We start from the raw sequence: 19,375 nt of genomic DNA, 5'->3' as shown, positions 1-19,375 counted from the left end.
TGCATCCCATCATGCACCACTGCACACACACTGAGCGGAGCAGGAAACACACGTCACGGAGACGCACGGCAGCTGAATCTCAGCTCGGCTCCCGGGAGGCCGGGCGCCCCCTAGTGCCCGCAGCAGGCAAGATCGGCCGCTAGTCTGCCGGGTGGGAAAGGCTAGACTAAAAATAAAAAGTGGGCGGGGTCTTCGAGGCTGTGTAAGGACCCTGGTTAGTAGGCCGAGGCGCCTGGACAGAAGTGGAGGAACGTGTGACTCTCCATGTGTGAGACCGACCTCACAAGTTGATCCACTGAAGTATGGGGGGATAAGAAGGGGTCCCTCCGAAGGAAGGGCGTGTCAGGAGAATATACCCTCTGTACGCCATGGGGGTCTCCAGCAGAGGAAGAGGAACTGGCTATGACTAAACTGGGAGAAAAGGGAGAAAATGCAGAAATAAAACAGCAAAATTTTAATGAACTACACAACAATTGTAACAAATCAAAGATATAAAGGAAATGATGTGCCTTTAAGTGTGCAGAAACAGTTTCGGGAAGGCCCTTTTCTGTTCCAAACACACTTGCAGAGTGGAACTGAATCTAGACTGGGAGTCGGATGTCGGTTCGTCTGTATTGTGAGGCGATGTTGTGAGGTGATGGTGTTGAGTATCGGGGGGAAGTGGGGGTCAGAGATCAGGATCAGGGTCTGTTGTTGAAAGGTTGGACGGTCAGTCAGGCTTAAGTAGGGATAGGGAGTCGCCTGGGAGACAACGGATATCCCACACACACACACACACACACACACACACACACACTGTTATTCTCACACCTTTTATCCAGCACCGGAGGTGAGGTCACCTGAGGAGCGGGGTTGCCATCAATTACACAATAGCACTTCCTCCACACACACACACACACACACACACTTGTAGATTAAACAAACACTCAGTGTGTGTGTGTGGGAGTGTGTTAGGAAGTGCACTTGTGGAACAGAGCGAGTACTGGACACACTGGTGTGGTGCTGGTTAGGAATGAGTTACTTTGCTGGATTACTGGGTTTAACAAGTGGTTAATTAAGGTAAGTGTTGATCTTTAATAATAAATGAATAATTAATGCAGGATTTAACAAGGAACTTTGGAGTCCCCGGAGTTGGGGTGGGGGTCAGGGTTACGTTTTAGGATTTGACATGAGTTACAAATACAGACAAGACTCAAAAACCCCCAAACATGTAGTGATGTTAAAATGAAGGTGCTAATATTAACGCTACATTATTTATGCTTGGCGTCGGCTTCCTAAAATAAAAGGTTTTGATGGGATCCTGGTGATTGAGTTCCTCACAGAGAGGGCGTGTGTTACTGGCTCAGCGAGGTTCATAATAATAATAATAATAATACAGTAAGTAAGTAAGTAAGTAAGTAAATTTTATTTATAAAGCACTCTTAAAACAACTTACGTTGACCAAAGTGCTGTACATCGAATAAGCATACATAACACAACATTATATTAAAAAAGTAAGAACCAAATAAAAATACAGAGTAAGAGACAAAATAAAACAGATAAAAATAGACTAAACAATTAAAATTAACACAGCTCCTCACTGTTCAAATGCCAGCTTATAAAGGTATGTTTTTAGGAGTGATTTAAAAACAGCGGCCGAAGGTGCTTGTCGAATATTAGGAGGTAGAGTGTTCCATAGCCTCGGAGCATAAATAATACAGCGGTACCTTAAAACTGGACGTCAGTCGGTTCTGGGAGTGGCGTTGAGTTCTAAAGATGTTGAGTTTTGAGGTATTTTTACCATAAGGATGCTTGTGAAACCTGTTAATGCGTCCATGGTCCCGTAGAGCTGCAGATATTTTAGTCTCATGTAAAATAATGAGGTTGTTTTTGACACTTAAACACTGAAAATAACACAAATATAATATAAACACACTGAAATACAATTACAAACAGTTACACATCAATAAAAATACAATAAAAGCTGCACTTTAGTTTTACTTCTTTATTGTTTCCTGACGCTGCTTAATGGTGGAGATGCTTGATGTTGGAATACCGTATTCCCTTCAGCACCGGCGCATTCACACGAGAAGTGCCGTTATTTCCTATGAAGTGTGACGGCGGTGCACAAAACTTAGCGTGACTTATTGTAGTAAAACAGCGAGTGAGGAATGTGATTAGTGGAGGAACTTATGAGCAGTAATAATGAAGAGAAGTTTAGTGCTCCTGTCTCCTTCTTTTACTACATTAAACCACGTTAAGCTTTATTTTCAACCAGAAGCGTTTTAGACTCTGGGAGAAGCTGATTCTGATTCTCACCATTTCTCAGAAGCTGGAGCTGTAACACAAGTTTAAAAGTGAAACAGGGAGGAGAATCCAGATAAACACAGATACATGTGGAGCTGTAACCCTGGATCTGACGCTTATTCCACACTGATGCAGATTCAGATCAGATTCACACGCTGATGAGGCTTCAGTGCTGAGGAGGCGTCGGACGCTCCCTTGTTATTCAGTCAGATCATCACTCAGAATCAAGGCGCCTCAGTAGAAGCATTTTAAGGGATCTAGGAATTTAGACACGCCCTCTTCTCAGGAGTGTAGAATGATGTAAAATGCGTCTGTGTATAGAGAGAGCATCAGGGTTTCACACAGAGCCGTGAATACATCAATCCATGAGTAGATCTGAGTGTGATTACCGTCTCTGTTTGAACAGAATGGATCAGACCGGCTGCTTCCTGATAGCCGACGTTATTCCACGCTGACAAAATAGCTGCAAGGTCATGAATAAACGCGCTGAGTGAGCACATTCCTGTCTGGGTTTGTAACGGAATACCAGTGCAAATAACCACCGAGTGTTAGCAAACACCAGCGTGTTAGGAGCTCAGTGTGAAGCTGTACGTACCAAACACTGTGTTCTTACAGGCTCTGGAACACCAGATTATTTATCCTTAATTAGACAGCTGTAGCCTAGGGGTTAAGGTACTGGACTAGTAATCAGAAGGTTGCTGGGTTAAGGGTTGGGGAGGATTTCCTTCCCTGTACTTGACCTCATAGATTTGGAAAATGCACCAAGAGGACAATGTCTGGATTCTCTGCTCTGGGATTTTGGATTTTCCGAGGAAGGAAAGTAGGGGAGGGGAAACACGTGTACACACACCCCACAGTCACATGTCCTCAGATACACTCAGATCCTAATTACATGATGTAAACATACACATGAGCAAAAGTATGTGGACACCTCGTATTATTACTGAATTCAGGAGTTTCAGCCACGCCCATATAGGTTAGGGAAGGCTCTTTCCTGTCCTAGTATAACTGCACCCCTGTGTGCAAAGTGGGGCTTGTAAATAATAATTAGGGTGGACGAAGCGCCTTTATTTATCATATATACAGATACAGGTGTACAGTACACGAGCTGGAGCTGAGAGGGTTAAGGGCCTTGCTCAAGGGTCCAATAGTGGCTGCACACAACCTTCTAGTTGGTACCATACAGCTCTACCCACTGACGAGTTTGGTGTGGAGCTCCAAGGGGCAAACGTCTAATGATCGGCAGTGTGTGCTCACAGGGCTTGTCATGTTTCCACCTCCCCAAAACATGCAGCAGGTGGATTGGCTGACCTTAGTTCCACCTTGGTGTGAGGTACTAAGTAAGCATCATTTAAGCATGGATTCCTGCCTCACAGACTCTGACTGGGACCCTGACCGGGCTGATAAACGAATGCCCTTCGCCACCGCGCCCGTGTAAGTCACAGCTGGATAACTCTGCACAAGTGATGGTCGCTGGTTCTCGTCCTGCTATATTTCTGAGCGCCGCGACGGTAATTACGCTGTCATCACGCCGCACTGCATCTGCTCCCTCGCTAACACCTAAAATAGCTGTGTTATTTACACCAGTGTGTGTGTGTGTGTGTGGGGGGGGGGGGTTCTATGGGATGGGGGGGGGGCAGTATGAGCCACAACAGCACTGCAGGCACAATCACACATTCATTAAAACGAGCAACGACAGCTCGGAACAATGCTAACAGTGTCGCTGCACCATCCAGATGTTTCCCGCCCGTCAGTGAAGCTCTAGCTCGTCCACATCTGCTCCACGAGCTATGCAAGGAATGGCGTGGTGGTGTGGCGAGCCCACTGTACACGTTACACATCTGGCCTTCTGCTTTCATGTATCCATGCACTGAATGTTCAGTTGTTTTATGACCTGCATTATTGTGTCCATTTCTAGCAGTTTCCCTTTAAAATAATTTAATAGCAGACGCTCGAGATGTGCTATCAGCCTGGCTGAGCATCCTGCAGTCGTGATTGGCTGTGTCTGAGGGAGGAGAGGTGGACGGGCTTCTCAGAGCTGCTGCACTTGTGACCTCTGGTGACCGTTTGAGGCGCCTGCAGTTGTGTGTTACTCCTAGTACATGAGAATCTGCCTCTGGTGGGTGAAAAGAAGACGGCGATTGCACGTGTGTTGGAGGGTCTCCTCGGTCAGGCTGAAGTTTTTGATTGGGAATTGGAAACAACTTAATTGCTGGGAAAAGAGGAACATGCAAAAAAATAGATATTTTTAGGTTCTGGGTTCGAATCTCAGTAGTGCTATCAGCCGTATGGTCATCTACACAGACATGATTGGCTATGACTGAGGGGGTTTGATGGCTGAAGTCTTTCCACTGAAGATTTTGGAATGTGTCTGTAGGGAATTTGTGCCAGGCTGGAAGCTCCACCCCCAGTCACTCACAAATCCTTACCAGCCAATCAGCGCTGACTCAGACAGAATTTTTCTCACAATTTAGTCATAGCCAGTTACTCCTCCGCTGATAGGGACCCTGATGGTGTCTGAGGAGGGTATATTTGCTTGATGTACGCTCCCTTTAATTTAAGGTGCTCCCAGTTCACCCCCAATATTAAGAGGGGGGTTTGTGGGGTAGATTTGGGTTTAGTTTGGGTTTGGGTTTGGTCTCTGTTCTGTGGTGTTTACTTGTATTTTTTGGCTCCCGCCTGGTCAGGATCATAACAGGAAGTGTGTGGACGGAGCGCGGCGTTCCACACCCACTATTGTTTATCAGGTTTTATTCTTTAATAAAGTTCTGATTCATCTCAGAGTTTCCTGAGGGAACAAAAGTTCTGATCACGTGTGATTATAATCAGATCTCCATCATGTAAACAGAATTACAGGTCAAAGATTTAAATACACTGATTAGCGACACGCGTTTTAATTTCTGTCCAAAAACAGCTTGTGACTTTCCTGTGCCCGTATAAATAGGGCTAAATTGACTGCGCCCAGGAACGTCCCTTCCTGCCCTAATATTATCTGTACAAACGATTCTTTCTGAACATAAAAGTACATGGAACAGTGTTGTTTTTGCTAAGGTCTGTAAGAAAACACCAACTGTTACAATTGTAACCACGCTGGCAGGGCAGATGGGCATGATTCTGTAACCAGTGCCCCCATTCCCATCTCCCGTCTTTCTTTGTTATTGCTTTGCATATGCAGATGAAAAGTCACTGTTAGTCAAGCCTAATTAGACCCGTAGTGAGAAGAACGTACATGGAACAGTGTTCTTTTTGGCAAGGCTGTGACACAAATAACTCTGAATGCCACCAAATTAATCATCTAATGTTCTCATTATTGATCGTTCAGTCAGTCATGGACGTTTTTATATTCAGATCCCGATTCTGCAGTGGAAAACACGTCACAACGAACTACTTACAGGATGCGTAACACCGGTTGTGAGGTTCTCGTTTCAGGCGGCTCTTCCTGGTGATGTTCTTATCGTTCTGTCACCTGAAGGTTCCTGAAGGTTTTCTGGATGACGTTGACATGCCGCTAGTTTTTACAACACAAAATAAACGCGCTGCAGAATCATCAGGTTATTTAGAGGATAAATTATTTTCTTGGCTTTTTCTTTTAGCTCTTGTGTTCCACTTTCCTCATTACAGCAGATTTAAGATCAGCCTGGACTTCAGCCGGGCTCCGTATTTCATGGTAAGTGGTTTTATTAGGAGGGTCAAACAAACGTGTGTGTTCGCCTGAACGTTTCCCCCGTGACTAGCAATAAAGTCGTCTCTCAGCGGCGGGCTGCTGCTAACAACAAATGCTAACGACGCTGGTATGTGCTGCTCTGGATTCTGCAGGTTTAATAAAATCCTGTAGAAGAAGCAAACCAGGTTTTCCGTTTACCTCCCAAGAACATGCAGAAGGTGGATTGGTTGCTGGAAATAAGTGTGACTGAGTAAATGCAAGGTATTAAATTAGGTCCTGGGGTTCAATCCTCATGTCCAGTCATGACATATATGAGGAGTTTGGCATGTTCTGATTAAGGGAAGTGCCACTATTAGTCACTTGCACTTCCATGTTCCCTGCCAGCCATAATGGCAAGGCAGGTGGGCATGATTCTGTAACCACTGCCCCATGCCCATCTGTTTGTGCCAAAAAATAAAATGCAGTCATTGTTTGGTGTTGCTTTTTGTATTTTGATTAAAAAGCCACTATCATCTTTATCAGACCTACAGTAAGAAGAGGTCAGGGTCATGGTGGGTACGGTGCCAACTAGGAACACTGCACACCAGCCTAAAAAAGTCACTGCTTTTTCTATTGTAGACCAACACTCGCTCACTTACTCTGAGGGGACGCCAATCTACTTTCTGCATGTCTTGGGAAGTGGGGGAAAGCCAAAGTACCCTGACTCCTACCCTCCTGACAGGTCTGGGCATGCCATCAGAGGTTAAAACCCCTGGTCTAAGACCAGCATCAAAAGATGTAAACCAGTTTAATCAGGTGTAGCTCCTGCTTGGACAGAATGAAATCTCATGGATTCATGAATCTTCTCCCCGTCTTTGATGACAGATCCGGTGAGGAGCGAGCGGAGGCCATGTTCAGCCCAGGATGTGGATCATCTGGACAGGAGGCAGATCGGCAGGGACGCGTGTAATCCGACGAACCCCTGGTGTGCCTTCACACTGCCCCCAAATCACACGCTGACCATGCAGACGCTGAACCCCGAGAGAAGGAGGGAGGCCTTTCTGGAGCTTCTGAAGCAGAAGTATCCTCATCATGCAGCGGTCATCGCCAGCCATCAGAGAAGATTCCAACAGCAGGTGGGTACCAAGGGATTTGGCAAAATTGTGCATTAAGCAACAAGTGGTATTAAGATTTATATATTTTACAATATTGTTATTAAAGAACAGCACCACAGAAACCTGCATTCATGCTGTAAATGTAGATTTTAGTATCATAAGTGCATCGTAAATCTGGGGGAAAAAACAGGTTGTAATGACAAAGTCTCTCCACAGCACGGCGCACTAGTAACACTTTAAGAGTCACTTTACTGATCCGATTCTTTCATACTAAACTGTTCAGGGAATCGATTCACTTTTTCATGTACAGTATTTGAAACACCAGGCAGAAGTTCTTTTATTTAAAAAAATCTAATAAAATCAAACAAACATAAGAAATTTAAAGCATGCATTATAGCTGCTTAATTCTGGTCAGGGTCGTGGTTCTATTTAATATCCAGATTTGAACGTTCTGTAGTGCAGAATGTTAAATAAATATCCATTCACTTCATCTCTCAAAGACTGAAAGATAAAGTGGCACCACCACAACAAAAGTTTCACTCAAACATTTGTTTATTAATATTTTATTAAGCATTTTATCCTGATCAGGGTTGCAGTGGGCCTAAAGCTTCTCGTAGGAATACTGGGTCCAAGTGGAATGTATCCGGGATTGGTTGGCAGGGCATCACAGTGCATCACATATTCATGTACATTTACTCACAGAGCCCAACCTCTGTAAGTGTGCACAAACGATCCATAAACCAGTAAAACACAACTTGACAAGTCTTGTGTTGAGGAACCTGCACAGAGCCCTGACTTTAACCCCATTAAGTTCATTTGGGATGAATTGGAATGTTGATTGTGAGCCAGGCCTTGCCGTCCAACATCTGAGCCCGATGAATGGGGCACAGAATTCCACAGACATACTCCAAAGAAAGTTGGTAGAAATCCTTCTCAGTAGTGGAGTCTGTTTCAGCCTCATGGGGGCAAAATTTAGGGTGATTGGTCGTTGAATGTGAATCGATTCAACTAACGGAGTCATTTGGAAGAGTTGTTTAACGGAATCGATTCCTGCGCAGTCGCCAATATATATTAATATTCTAATTAAATGAAAGCAATTGATACATATAGTAAATATAACTATAGTAAAACATAATGGTATGATTTTATAAATTGTGGAGTGTTTCTCGGCGCGGATTGGAGCAGATTCGGTTCTCCTGGCGGTTCTGTAGCTGGGAGTAGCTGGGAGTAGATGGGCTGGTTTAACAGGTACGACTGTACCGAGTTCTGTTCAGCAACACACACACCAGTTCACACACACCAGTTCACACACACCAGTTCACACGCTCGACTCTTCTTCACTTTACTGCACACACAGTTTTGCATGAGTGAGTTTTAGTGAAACCGGGAGGGGAATCGATCTAACCGCGGAGTTTAGGAGCTGCAGCGCGGGGTTTGTTTGGCTCATGCCGCCTGACGCGTGCTTTCACCCGGACTGGATGCGCTCGGCACCGCGGTGACACCTGGGTCTCCGTTACTAAGGTATTGTGCATGTTCTCCTGCTTCTGTAACCCGTTTTAGAGCTGTCAGAACACACGCGTTTCACTGCCTGAACAGCCCTGTGGATGAAGATTCATGCAAAACGTGTTTTAATAGAAATTTAATGATAATAAAAGTTGTTATGAGTGTGGAAGTTGCAGCAGGTCGATTAGATCCATGCTAAAAAAAACATGATCTACTGGATCAGTTTTATTTCATATGAAAACAACAGTGAAGCAGGTCACAGAAATCAGGTTACAGTTGAGGTCAAAAGCTTGCTCGACTGTGAACAGTGTCACTATTGTTCCAGCGTATTTTTGTCTATGGCACACTTGTTATGTCGTGCTTTTTGAATCACATCTGATCATCCAGGCAAATTTCCATTGGGATTGGGATTCCTTTACAGCCTTGGAAAGAAAAGAGACCACTCTTCCATGTACTTTATAGTGTTAAAGTCAAACTAGCAGTTTAATGGCGTAAAATGACTCTTTAAACCAACAGATTCGTCTATTTTTTAAATTTTCTTTTGAGTGTATCAGTCTTTGACTGGACTGTATTTATAACTTGATGTGATTTTGGTGGGATCTTCCATAAATGTGAATGATTTAAATGTCACTGGTCGTTTCATTAAATCTGCAGAATATTTTATTACTTCATGTCAAACTTTTACATCCTGTGAAATTCGATAAAGATAAAGATTATTGCTTGGGTAGATGTACCAAAACACTGACAGCACAACATCCACTACTTTTACTTTTATATATGAACATATATACACTCATTTATACTTGTATAGGCTAGTGTGGAGTTGGTGTGAGCAACAGGATTTGGAGTGGGGAATTGGAAATGTCTAAATTGGAATGAAAGGGGATCCCAAACAAAATAATGAATCACAGAGACTTCTTAAGAGTCGGATTTCAATAATCTTCTCATGATGACAGCAAGAATTCATGATTCTGAAAAACCCACTGGCAGGACACCAAGCAGTTCTCAGCAAGAATCACAACCCCCCCCCCAACCCCCACCCCCCCCCCCCCCCCCACGTCACCCCCTCCGTTCCATCAGACCAGCTGGTGCCAGTCCATTTTCAGCATGTTTGCTGGCTGGGAGAATTACCCCCCCCCCCCTTGCCCTCGGCCCTTGGAGATATTGAAGCGGTGGGAGCGATGCCCCCGTGTTCCTCCTCAGCCTGAGATATTCTCCGGAGCCAGAGAGCATAGCTCATCAGGCTTGATTTATTCTGGCCTGTCCGCCGTTTCAAAGGCCTGGCATCGGATCAGTGCAGATGAGCCCGCTCTCCTCCAGATGTGATTAGCGAGCGCGGTGAACCGTACAGGACCTCCGAAGGGCACCGCTTCACTTTAAAGTGCCCGTCCGACCCGAAACTTTAGCTATTGTCTGATGAGGAGGCGTGAAGTTCGTTCAGAGTGACCTGGTTACACTGACGCTGAATAATCACGATCCTCATATGTGTGGAATGAATCATTGAGCTACATCATTTGTTGATCCTATGGGTATAATGATGACGTGTGTGTGTGTGTGTGTGTGTGTGCCATGGCAGCCTTATTTTGGTAGATAAACACTTTGTAAACAACCTTCATGAATTAAACATACAGCAACTCTGAGGATTAATCTGCTGGTGGAGAAAATTGGCGTCCTGTCTGGGGCGTGTTACTGCACATGCTGCACCCCGGCTGATAATAAGTTTGGTTGCATTAGGAAGAGCATTCAGTATAAAACAAATAAATAGATGGACCACTGGACCATAAACATGTAGTGGCATCAACCAGGAGGTGCATCATACAGACACACTGATGTCACTGGTTCTGTTTTGGTTCTTGCTTTTATTGGGAATGGTTGGGTTCGAATGAGACTGGTCCCCTTGTTCCCCTTTAATACTTGTGGTCAGCATTACTGACTTTTGTCCACTAGTGACCCGGCTGATGGAAATACCAGGAACCACAGCTGGGGGTGATGATGTAAAGAACGCCAGGATTGTTTTCACTCAGCTGCTGTTTCTGGTTGTGTAAATAACTCTTAATGACGGCGTCTGAGTGCTAGCACCGGCTTCTGGTGTTAAATCGATTCCTGGTTTTCTAAACACGACTGCGGCGTCTGGAACGCTTTCAGCAGGCCGGATCCTCGTCGTCCAGACGTAAAACAATACCGAGCTCTAGATTCGCTCCGTTCCTCCCACCGAGCGCTCCTATGCCGAAGCCGGGTTTAGTTTCAGAGCGTCTTGTTTAATGCCTGGTTTAACGGAGGCGCGGCGGGCGGAGTCATTAAGCACCCGGGCGACTGAACCACCTGTCATGCTCCATAAAGCTCCGGGCGGGTGGATGTGAAATTTGGCAGCGAGGACAATCGGGGCTTTTATTCTCTCCTGCTGCGTGTCCTAACAAATGACTGACGAGGGAACTCGGACTGTATCAGCACCTGTCCTGAGATACCATCGAACCCTGGACCTCCTGCTTCTGGGACTGTGTGTGAGATGACGTCTGACGGTCGGTCCTGCTTTGGGATTCGTTGGACCTTCATTGTGGACTGACCCTACAACTCAGAAACGGTCCTGAACATCCTCCTCTGTCACCCAAACCTGCATGCCCTTCTTTACCGCATCCATAAACCACCTTCTCCTTATAGAGCTCTCATCCCTCCTCTGCACATGCTCAGACCGTCCCAGGTGCAGACAGAAATTCTCACCGTTGCTGTTTAGAGTGCTGCAGATCCACGCCGGTGTTCTTGGGTGAACCAGGTCGCCTGGAAGCCAAACTCATTTTAGGATCATCATTTCATTTTCCCAAACACAGATTTGCATCATGGGTGTAAACGCGGTGCTTCAGGACGGTGTGCTAGCACAGATTTTCCTAATTACAGTCCTCTGGCACAAGCAGCAAACGGTTTGTGCGACTGTTTGAGCATGTCGTAACCATGCTTAACTTTGGTCGGTGTCCAAATACTTTCGTATGCATCAGTCACACCCTTAACCCCTACCTGTGGGTGTCGGATTTGGGTTTTGATGTTTGTTGGCTTTGACGTGTGCCGGCTTGATTGACTCTAGGCCGGTTCGCATGTTTCATTTCCATCTCTTTCATATCATGTCCCGGATTTTATGGTTTACAATATGAACATGGTGCAGCGTACAGCCAAAAGTGTGTGGACACCTTTCCTGATGATCTGAATGACGTTTCATGTTTGAGCCACGCCCATTAGTGACAGCATTTAAAATAAACTTTAAGCCTTAAAATTTGTGACAACAGTTTGGGGAAGGCCATATAGACGTAGTTTGATGAGTAAGGTGTGGCTGAACTTTAAGATAAATTGGAATAATGATCATGAGCCAGTGCCTGACCTTACAAATGCACACAAATTCCATTAGCTATACTCTAAAATCTTGTAACAATGCTGTTCTGTACACAGAAACGGGGAAAGTAACTCCTTATTAATGCACATAGTATAGAACAGCATGTGCAACAAGCTCATAATCAGGCGTCCATATACTTTTGGCCATATTTTGTATACTGTGTGTTGGTTTTGAACCAGTTTGTGACGCCTCTCCTCTGTAACCTCAGCTCATTGTTGGTGGCGGCACGTCAGGCAGCTTTGGGTGAATTGTAGATTACAGAGGTGTAATCTAGTGTCACAAAGCGCCACACCCACACCTACACACACACACACACACACACACACACACACACACACACACACACACACACACACACACACACATAAACACTCCTTACGTAAGCCCGGGTCTGGCTGAACCTGCTCGCTCAGTAATCCTCAAGCACACGCCATGCTAATGATCTCCTTACAGTTCAGAACTGACCTTCCATGCGGGTGAGATATTTAGGACTGTGGTCAGGATGTCGGTTGACCCTGACAAGTGTTTACATCATGTGTTAATAGTAGGTTAAAGGATTTATTTTTTAATACGTGTAGTATTAACCACATCACAGTTTGACGTTACGTGCCTCTTTATCCCATTTTTCTTTCCTTCCTTCCGTCCTTCCAACCCCCCAACTGACCAGTTCGCCCACCTTCCTACGTACACACCGGTCAGCAATTTGTGAAACGCCTGAACCCAATATTAGGGAGGGATGTCCACATACTTTTGGTCACATGCTATATTTAATATTTGATCCGATACTTGGACGGCATCTTGTTCAAGGAAAGTCCAGCCATGTGATTACGGACACAGAAAAGCTAAATTAGTGCTCTCCTCCGAATATGTTCAGCTGCCCTGGGGTGTCGCTTCATCTATATGAAATCTATTCATCTATATGTTTATCCATCCATCCACACACCCATCAATCCATTAATCTCTCCACCAACTCATTAATATAGTTACATAAATGTTTATTCATCCACCAGCCCATCAATCTATTCACCTACGCTTATATATCCATCAACCAATCCATCCATCTATCCATCCATCCAATAAAATCTGTCCAACATCCACATGATTATCCATTCACCAGCCCATTAATCTATGTACCTACACGTTTATCTATCAAACAATCCATTGATCCATCCATCCACTAACCAATCCATTAATCTGTCCAACATCCACATGTTTATCTTTCCACCAACCCTTTAATCTAGTCACCTACGCTTATATATCCATCATCCAACCTATTAATCAATTTACCTATTTTTATATATCCATCAACCAACCCATTAATCCATCCATTCCCTCACCAACCCATTAATCTACTCACCTATGCTTATATAGCCATCAACCAACCCATTAATCTACTCACTTACGCTTTTATATCCATCAACCAACCCATTAATCTACTCACCTACGCTTATATATCCATCAACCAACCCATTAATCTACTCACCTACGCTTATATATCCATCAACCAACCCATTAATCTACTCACCTACGCTTATATATCCATCAACCAACCCATTAAATTACTCACCAACGCTTATATAGCCATCAACCAACCCATTAATTTACTCACTTACGCTTTTATATCCATCAACCAACCCATTAATTTACTCACCTACATTTATATATCCATCAACCAACTCATTAATCCATCCATTCACTCACTAATCTGTAAATCTGTCCAATAGCCACATGTTTATTATCAAACAACCCATTAATCTAGTCACCTACGTGTTTATTCACCCATCTATCCGTTCATCCATCAACTTATGAATCTGTGTGCAAGTGTGCTGTTCATCCATCCATCCGTCACCAGTCTGGATCTCCACCCATGCCGTTTCATAGTCCGCTGTACTGTGTGGATGTTTATCTTCACTCTGCTGCTGAACATAAATCACATGTTGGTATTTGTATTGTGCAGCAGGTGATAATAGATGAGCTGTGATTATCCTGACAGTTTCTGATTCTCTGACTTCTGCTCTTCTGAATATAACATACCAATATAACGTAAACGATTCCTCAGCCAGGTTTCTCATGCTGTGTGTGATCGTATTCACAGATCTTCTTCTTTTCTTCTGTAATACCTCGGTCAGATTTATGAATGACAGTTTCAGGACGGTAATTTTGGACGTTTGCATGACTGAAGAATTTCTGCTGGAAGTAAATGAACATGTGGTCGCTCTGAACATAGAATTATTCATAACAAAACTCTTCCCGGAGAACCTGTGGTCAGAAACCTACAGCACATCGTCAACACTGAGGATCAGGGGTCATAAAGTGAACAGTGTGAGGTTTCTCTCCATCCTTGGCAATAAGACCACTGTTCCATGTACTTAGTGATGGGTGCAGTCAGTCCAGCCCTATTTACTGTATATGGGCACCAACTACAGCCACTCACTCACATTAAACTTCTAATAGAAATTTAATTCTTAAATTCTTTTTTGGAGAGCTGTCATTCAGAACGTTCACTCGCTCACCGAGCACTTTATTAGGAACACCTGTGAGACTCCTGACGTGCTCTGATTGTGCGTTTGATTCTGTGCTGCAGGTCGGGAGTCCCGTTCACACTGTAATCCGGGAGCGTCAGGACGTGATGTCGGAGAACGAAACCCCCGCCTCGTTCACGCGGGGCAGCCGCACTCGCGCCAGCCTCCCCGTCGTCAGATCCAGCAACCACACCAAGGAGAAATCACTAGGTATCACACCGTCCGTGTATTTCTTTTCTTATTATTAGAGCTGCTGTTTCATGTTTTAATTTCCAAATATGTAATAAAATAGTCAAAAAATCCAAAATATTACTTAATAATAATAAATCCTAATACACAGGGAGTGTTTTTAGGAATGTATTTTGCACCGAATGTCACCCCACCTCAGATCGCTTCTCTTCACCTGCCAGGGGCGGAGTGCCGTATCATGATGCTGTGGTGTGTGTGTGTAGGTGCGCTGTTTCTGCAGTATGGTGATGCTGTGGTGTGTGTGTGTGTGTGTGTGTGTGTGTGTGTGTGTAGGTGCGCTGTTTCTGCAGTACGGCGAGGAAACGAGGCAGGTCCTCATGCCTAACGAGGTATCGAGTGCAGATACGGTGAGAGCTCTGTTCGTCGGAGCCTACCCACAACAACTCACGCTTAAGATGCTCGAGTCGCCAAACATCGCCATCTACATGAAGGACCACGCCCGCAACATCTACTACGAGCTCAGCGACGTGCGGTAGGTTTTATGAAACATTTTACAGTTTATAATGCTAAAAATCATAACAATAAATAAAATTAAAGAATAAACATAGTAAACAATCACAATAAATTATACTGATAAAAAAGAATCATAAATAATAATAATAAATAATCATTTTAAATAATAATCACAGTAATAATAAATAAAATTAAAGAATAAACATAGTAAATAAGCATAATAAACTATAACAATAAATAAAAAATAATTTGTAATAATTTATAATCTGAAGAAATAAAATTATAAATAATAATAATTATAATAATAATATTAAATAATAAGCATAACACAGTCTTATAAGTAAATAATCATAAATAATATAATAATTATAGTACATAATAAGCATAATAAACCATAATAATGATAATAATCAAAATTTAAAAATGATCATTAATCAATAATTATTATCAACCACTTTGTCCTGGTCGGGGTTGCGTAGGGTCCACTAGGAAACACTGGGCACAAGGCAGTGTAAACAGTGGACAGGACTGAACCCAGGGTTGTTGTTGTGTGGCACCCACACTACCTGCTGCACCACGGTGCCCCTGTTCTGTAAAGCCAAATAAATTCTAAACACATCAGAGTGTAAAATACTTCTAAATGCACCCGTTGCAAGTTTAGAGGAGCGTGTTATGGGAAAAGAGTGTGTGTGTGTGTGTGTGTGACTGCGTGCGGACGGCTGGGTGTCTCCCAAAACCACACCCGACTGTACCCTGCCCCCAGCAACTAACACACAAGTCAAACAGGAAAGCACAGTGAGAGCCATCAATCACTTCTGTGTGTGTGTGAGAGAGAGAGTGTGTGTGTGTGTGTGAGAGTGTGTGTGTGTGTGTGTGTGTGTGTGTGAGAGAGAGTGTGTGTGTTTGTGTGTGTGTGTGAGAGAGAGTGTGTGTGTGTGTGAGAGAGTGTGTGTGTGTGTGTGTGTGTGTGAGAGAGAGAGTGTGTGTGTGTGTGTGTGTGTGTGTGTGTGAGAGAGAGAGTGTGTGTGTGTGTGTGTGTGTGTGTGTGTGTGTGTGTGTGTGTGTGTGTGTGTGTGTGAGAGAGAGAGTGTGTGTGTGAGAGAGAGAGTGTGTGTGTGAGAGAGAGAGTGTGTGTGTGTGTGTGAGAGTGTGTGTGTGTGTGTGTGTGTGTGTGTGTGAGAGAGTGTGTGTGTGTGTGTGTGTGTGTGAGAGAGAGTGTGTGTGTGTGTGTGTGTGTGTGAGAGAGTGTGTGTGTGTGTGAGAGAGTGTGTGTGTGTGTGTGTGTGTGTGTGTGAGAGAGAGTGTGTGTGTGTGTGTGTGTGTGAGAGAGTGTGTGTGTGTGTGAGAGAGTGTGTGTGTGTGTGTGTGTGTGTGTGTGTGTGAGAGAGAGAGAGTGTGTGTGTGTGTGTGTGTGAGAGAGAGTGTGTGTGTGTGTGTGAGAGTGTGTGTGTTTGTGTGCTATTGTAGAGGAGAACTGGGCGTGGCTCTTTATCAGGTTCGAAAGTTTTGGGAGTGCGTGTGGCGACACTCCTGTCAAAACACAATGCTGTTATGTTAGCTGTGATGGGCAGGAAGAGACGAGCGTGTGTGTGTGTGTGTGTGTGTGTGTGTGTGTGTGTGTGTAACAGTCCGTCAGTTCATCAGGTCTTTATTCTTTATATTTCATGAATAAAATTCATTGTACTGGTTTGAATATAATAAATTCCCAGGTTCACTCTGCAGGCCAGGGAGAGCTGCATGCTAGCACACGCCTCCACACACACACACACACACACACACACACACACACACAGCGTGAAGCCCTCGGCCACATTTCTACATTGTCCAGATTCCTTCAGAAAGCTTTAACACATGTAGAGGCGTTTATACCCGGTATATTCCTCCACTTGCATTGAGCAGACACTATGGAGATGATACCCACCTGCACCATCCCTCCCTCAGACACGACCAGTCATGTGTGTTGAGCTCCTGACCAGGCCAGTGGCCCCGGCGCATTAATTAAGTAGTAATACAATAGTAGTAATCAATAAAAAAAATTATTATCTTTACTTTAAGTAAAATGTTGTAAGATAGAATAAAATGCTCACAAAATACAAATAATAACGATTTGTACTGTGATTTTTTACGAGTTGTGAAATTGGATCAATTCTAACAGGAACAGTGGAGGAAAAAAGCTGCAGCTTATAAATCAGTTTTAATAAAATAGCTGCGCTAATGCTGAAATGTTCAGCTGGACCAGTTCAGTGTGCTGGTGTGTGTGTGTGTGTGTTTATGCTCATTCTGTGTGTGTTTTGGTGTGTGTAGGAACATCACCCCACACTCCTACCTGAAGGTTTATCATAAAGACCCCACACAGGCTTTCACTCAAAACCCCAGAACCAACAACGGAGACGCTCGGGTGAGTAAAGATTTATTAATAACATACTGCTTATCTGTGATCAAACTGTGTGTGTGTGTGTGTTTCTGTGTGTGTGTGTGTGTGTGTTTCTGTGTGTGTGTGTGTGTGTGTTTCTGTGTGTGTGTTTCTGTGTGTGTGTGTGTGTGTGTGTGTGTGTGTTATCCTTGCTGGCATCATTGTCATTAGGGATAAATAATTATTTTGATCAGTGGTTAGGATACTGGATTAATACTCAGAGGGTTGTTGGTTCAAGCCCCACCATCTCCAACCAAGTTGCCGTTGTTGGGCCCCTGAGCGAGGCCCCTAACCCTCAATAGCTTGATTTGTATTCAGTCAGGATTTAAGCAACTCTGCTTTAAATAAACATTTTTAATGTATTTAGGAGATTAAATCAGATCAGACTTGATATTTTACCCAGTTATTTTAGCCTGTTAGGAATTAAACCCTGATAGATAGATAAATAAATAATCGTGAGTCTCTGGATCAGCGTTGTTACGCTCGGCTCGTGTGTGTGTGCATCGTTGATTCAGGAGTTTGAATAGAATGTAAATCCTGGAATCGTCCCGTCGGTCCCGAGTGTTTCTGAATGGAATTTCTGGCTGCAGTGTTTCTGTAATCCCGCCAGACAGTAGCGCTACATTCCTGTTAGCATGTGGAGCGGATTAGCCCGGGTCACTGGACGCAGACGTGCTGCTCTAATCGAACCCGTGTGTTTGTAAAGATCTGGTGGGTTTAATCCTCACTGTGGGATGCTGACACGCCGAACGGGAGCTGCTGTTGGCAGACTGGAACTAGCACTAGCCCTAGCACTCGCACTAGCACTCGCGCTCTTCAGCACGTGTGCGTTCAGCCAGCCTTTGTTTACCAAACAGAAGAAGTCGTATTGGATGTGACTCCAAGTCTGACAGTCTATTGGTTCTGTAGGGCGACCCACCAGGCTGGTGGCACTACCGGGATTCAAACCAGGGTCTCTGCAATTCTGGGCAAGAGTGTTAGACCAATGCATCACGCCACGATCACGCCATTTATTAAAGACTTTAACTTCTAACTGTTGTTAAACAAAGTTCTGGTATCGACTGAGCTGGTTCTGGTCCTTCTACACACTGTGGAATCACCATGCAGCCAGTCAAATATTAAATTTCATTTCTAATCTGAATGATGGGATGTTGTTGTTAAAAAACACATTTTTACAGCAGATGACCTGAAACCTCTTAATATTGAAGCTCTTGGCATTGAAATCATCCCGCTGTTCTCTGGGGTAAAACGAGGGCGGCTAAAAGACGCCGCTGATGGTATATTAGCGATGTAGCGTTACCACAAATTGGAGATAATAATAGAGAGCGAGCGTCTGTGTGTCAGACCGGCGTGTGGAGAAACACTCAGGAATGACGGCGCTGCAGACGTTGCTTCATCCGGCGCAGGCGTCTGAGTTCACGTCGGCTCCAGGTCGGTTAAGATTCTTCTGAGAGGAACAAAAGGACGTCGAGCTTCCGACCGAAGGAACGTCACAGCTCATAGGTGGACGAAATATCAGAAACACAGCGTCCTGCTGTATTTAACATGTTCAGTTCGTCTGTGAATGCGCTAGTGCTGCACTGTTGGAGGCAAATCTGGAGTTCAAGAGTTCAGGAGAGGCTTAGATATTGTACATATTGAAAGGAAACAACGTTCCTCCAGGATCAGGGTGCAACACAGAACAAAAGGTGCAAGATAATACACAGTATGATAGATACAAAGATCTAGAACAAGAAGGTGTACTTCATAGTCTGCATTCTGGAACTTCAGAGCCGGAATAGTGTATAAATCTGGTGGATCTGAAGAACATAC

At 44.2% G+C, this 19,375-nt stretch overlaps 1 protein-coding gene across 1 annotated transcript in view; it reads left to right on the top strand.

Moving 5' to 3' along the window:
* The window catches only part of si:ch211-207d6.2 (sickle tail protein homolog), a 39,290-nt gene that overhangs the window by 4,636 nt on the left and 15,279 nt on the right, over window positions 1-19,375 (top strand). The window contains exons 2-5 of the mRNA XM_062987800.1: window positions 6,815-7,065; window positions 14,511-14,658; window positions 14,971-15,169; window positions 17,455-17,548. Of these exons, the coding sequence (XP_062843870.1) occupies window positions 6,815-7,065; window positions 14,511-14,658; window positions 14,971-15,169; window positions 17,455-17,548 (692 nt within the window). The remainder of the gene's footprint in view (window positions 1-6,814; window positions 7,066-14,510; window positions 14,659-14,970; window positions 15,170-17,454; window positions 17,549-19,375) is intronic.

The sequence above is a fragment of the Trichomycterus rosablanca genome, chromosome 25 (assembly GCF_030014385.1).
Source record: "Trichomycterus rosablanca isolate fTriRos1 chromosome 25, fTriRos1.hap1, whole genome shotgun sequence".
Lineage (NCBI taxonomy): Eukaryota > Metazoa > Chordata > Actinopteri > Siluriformes > Trichomycteridae > Trichomycterus > Trichomycterus rosablanca.
This window is presented reverse-complemented; position numbering and strand designations above follow the sequence as displayed.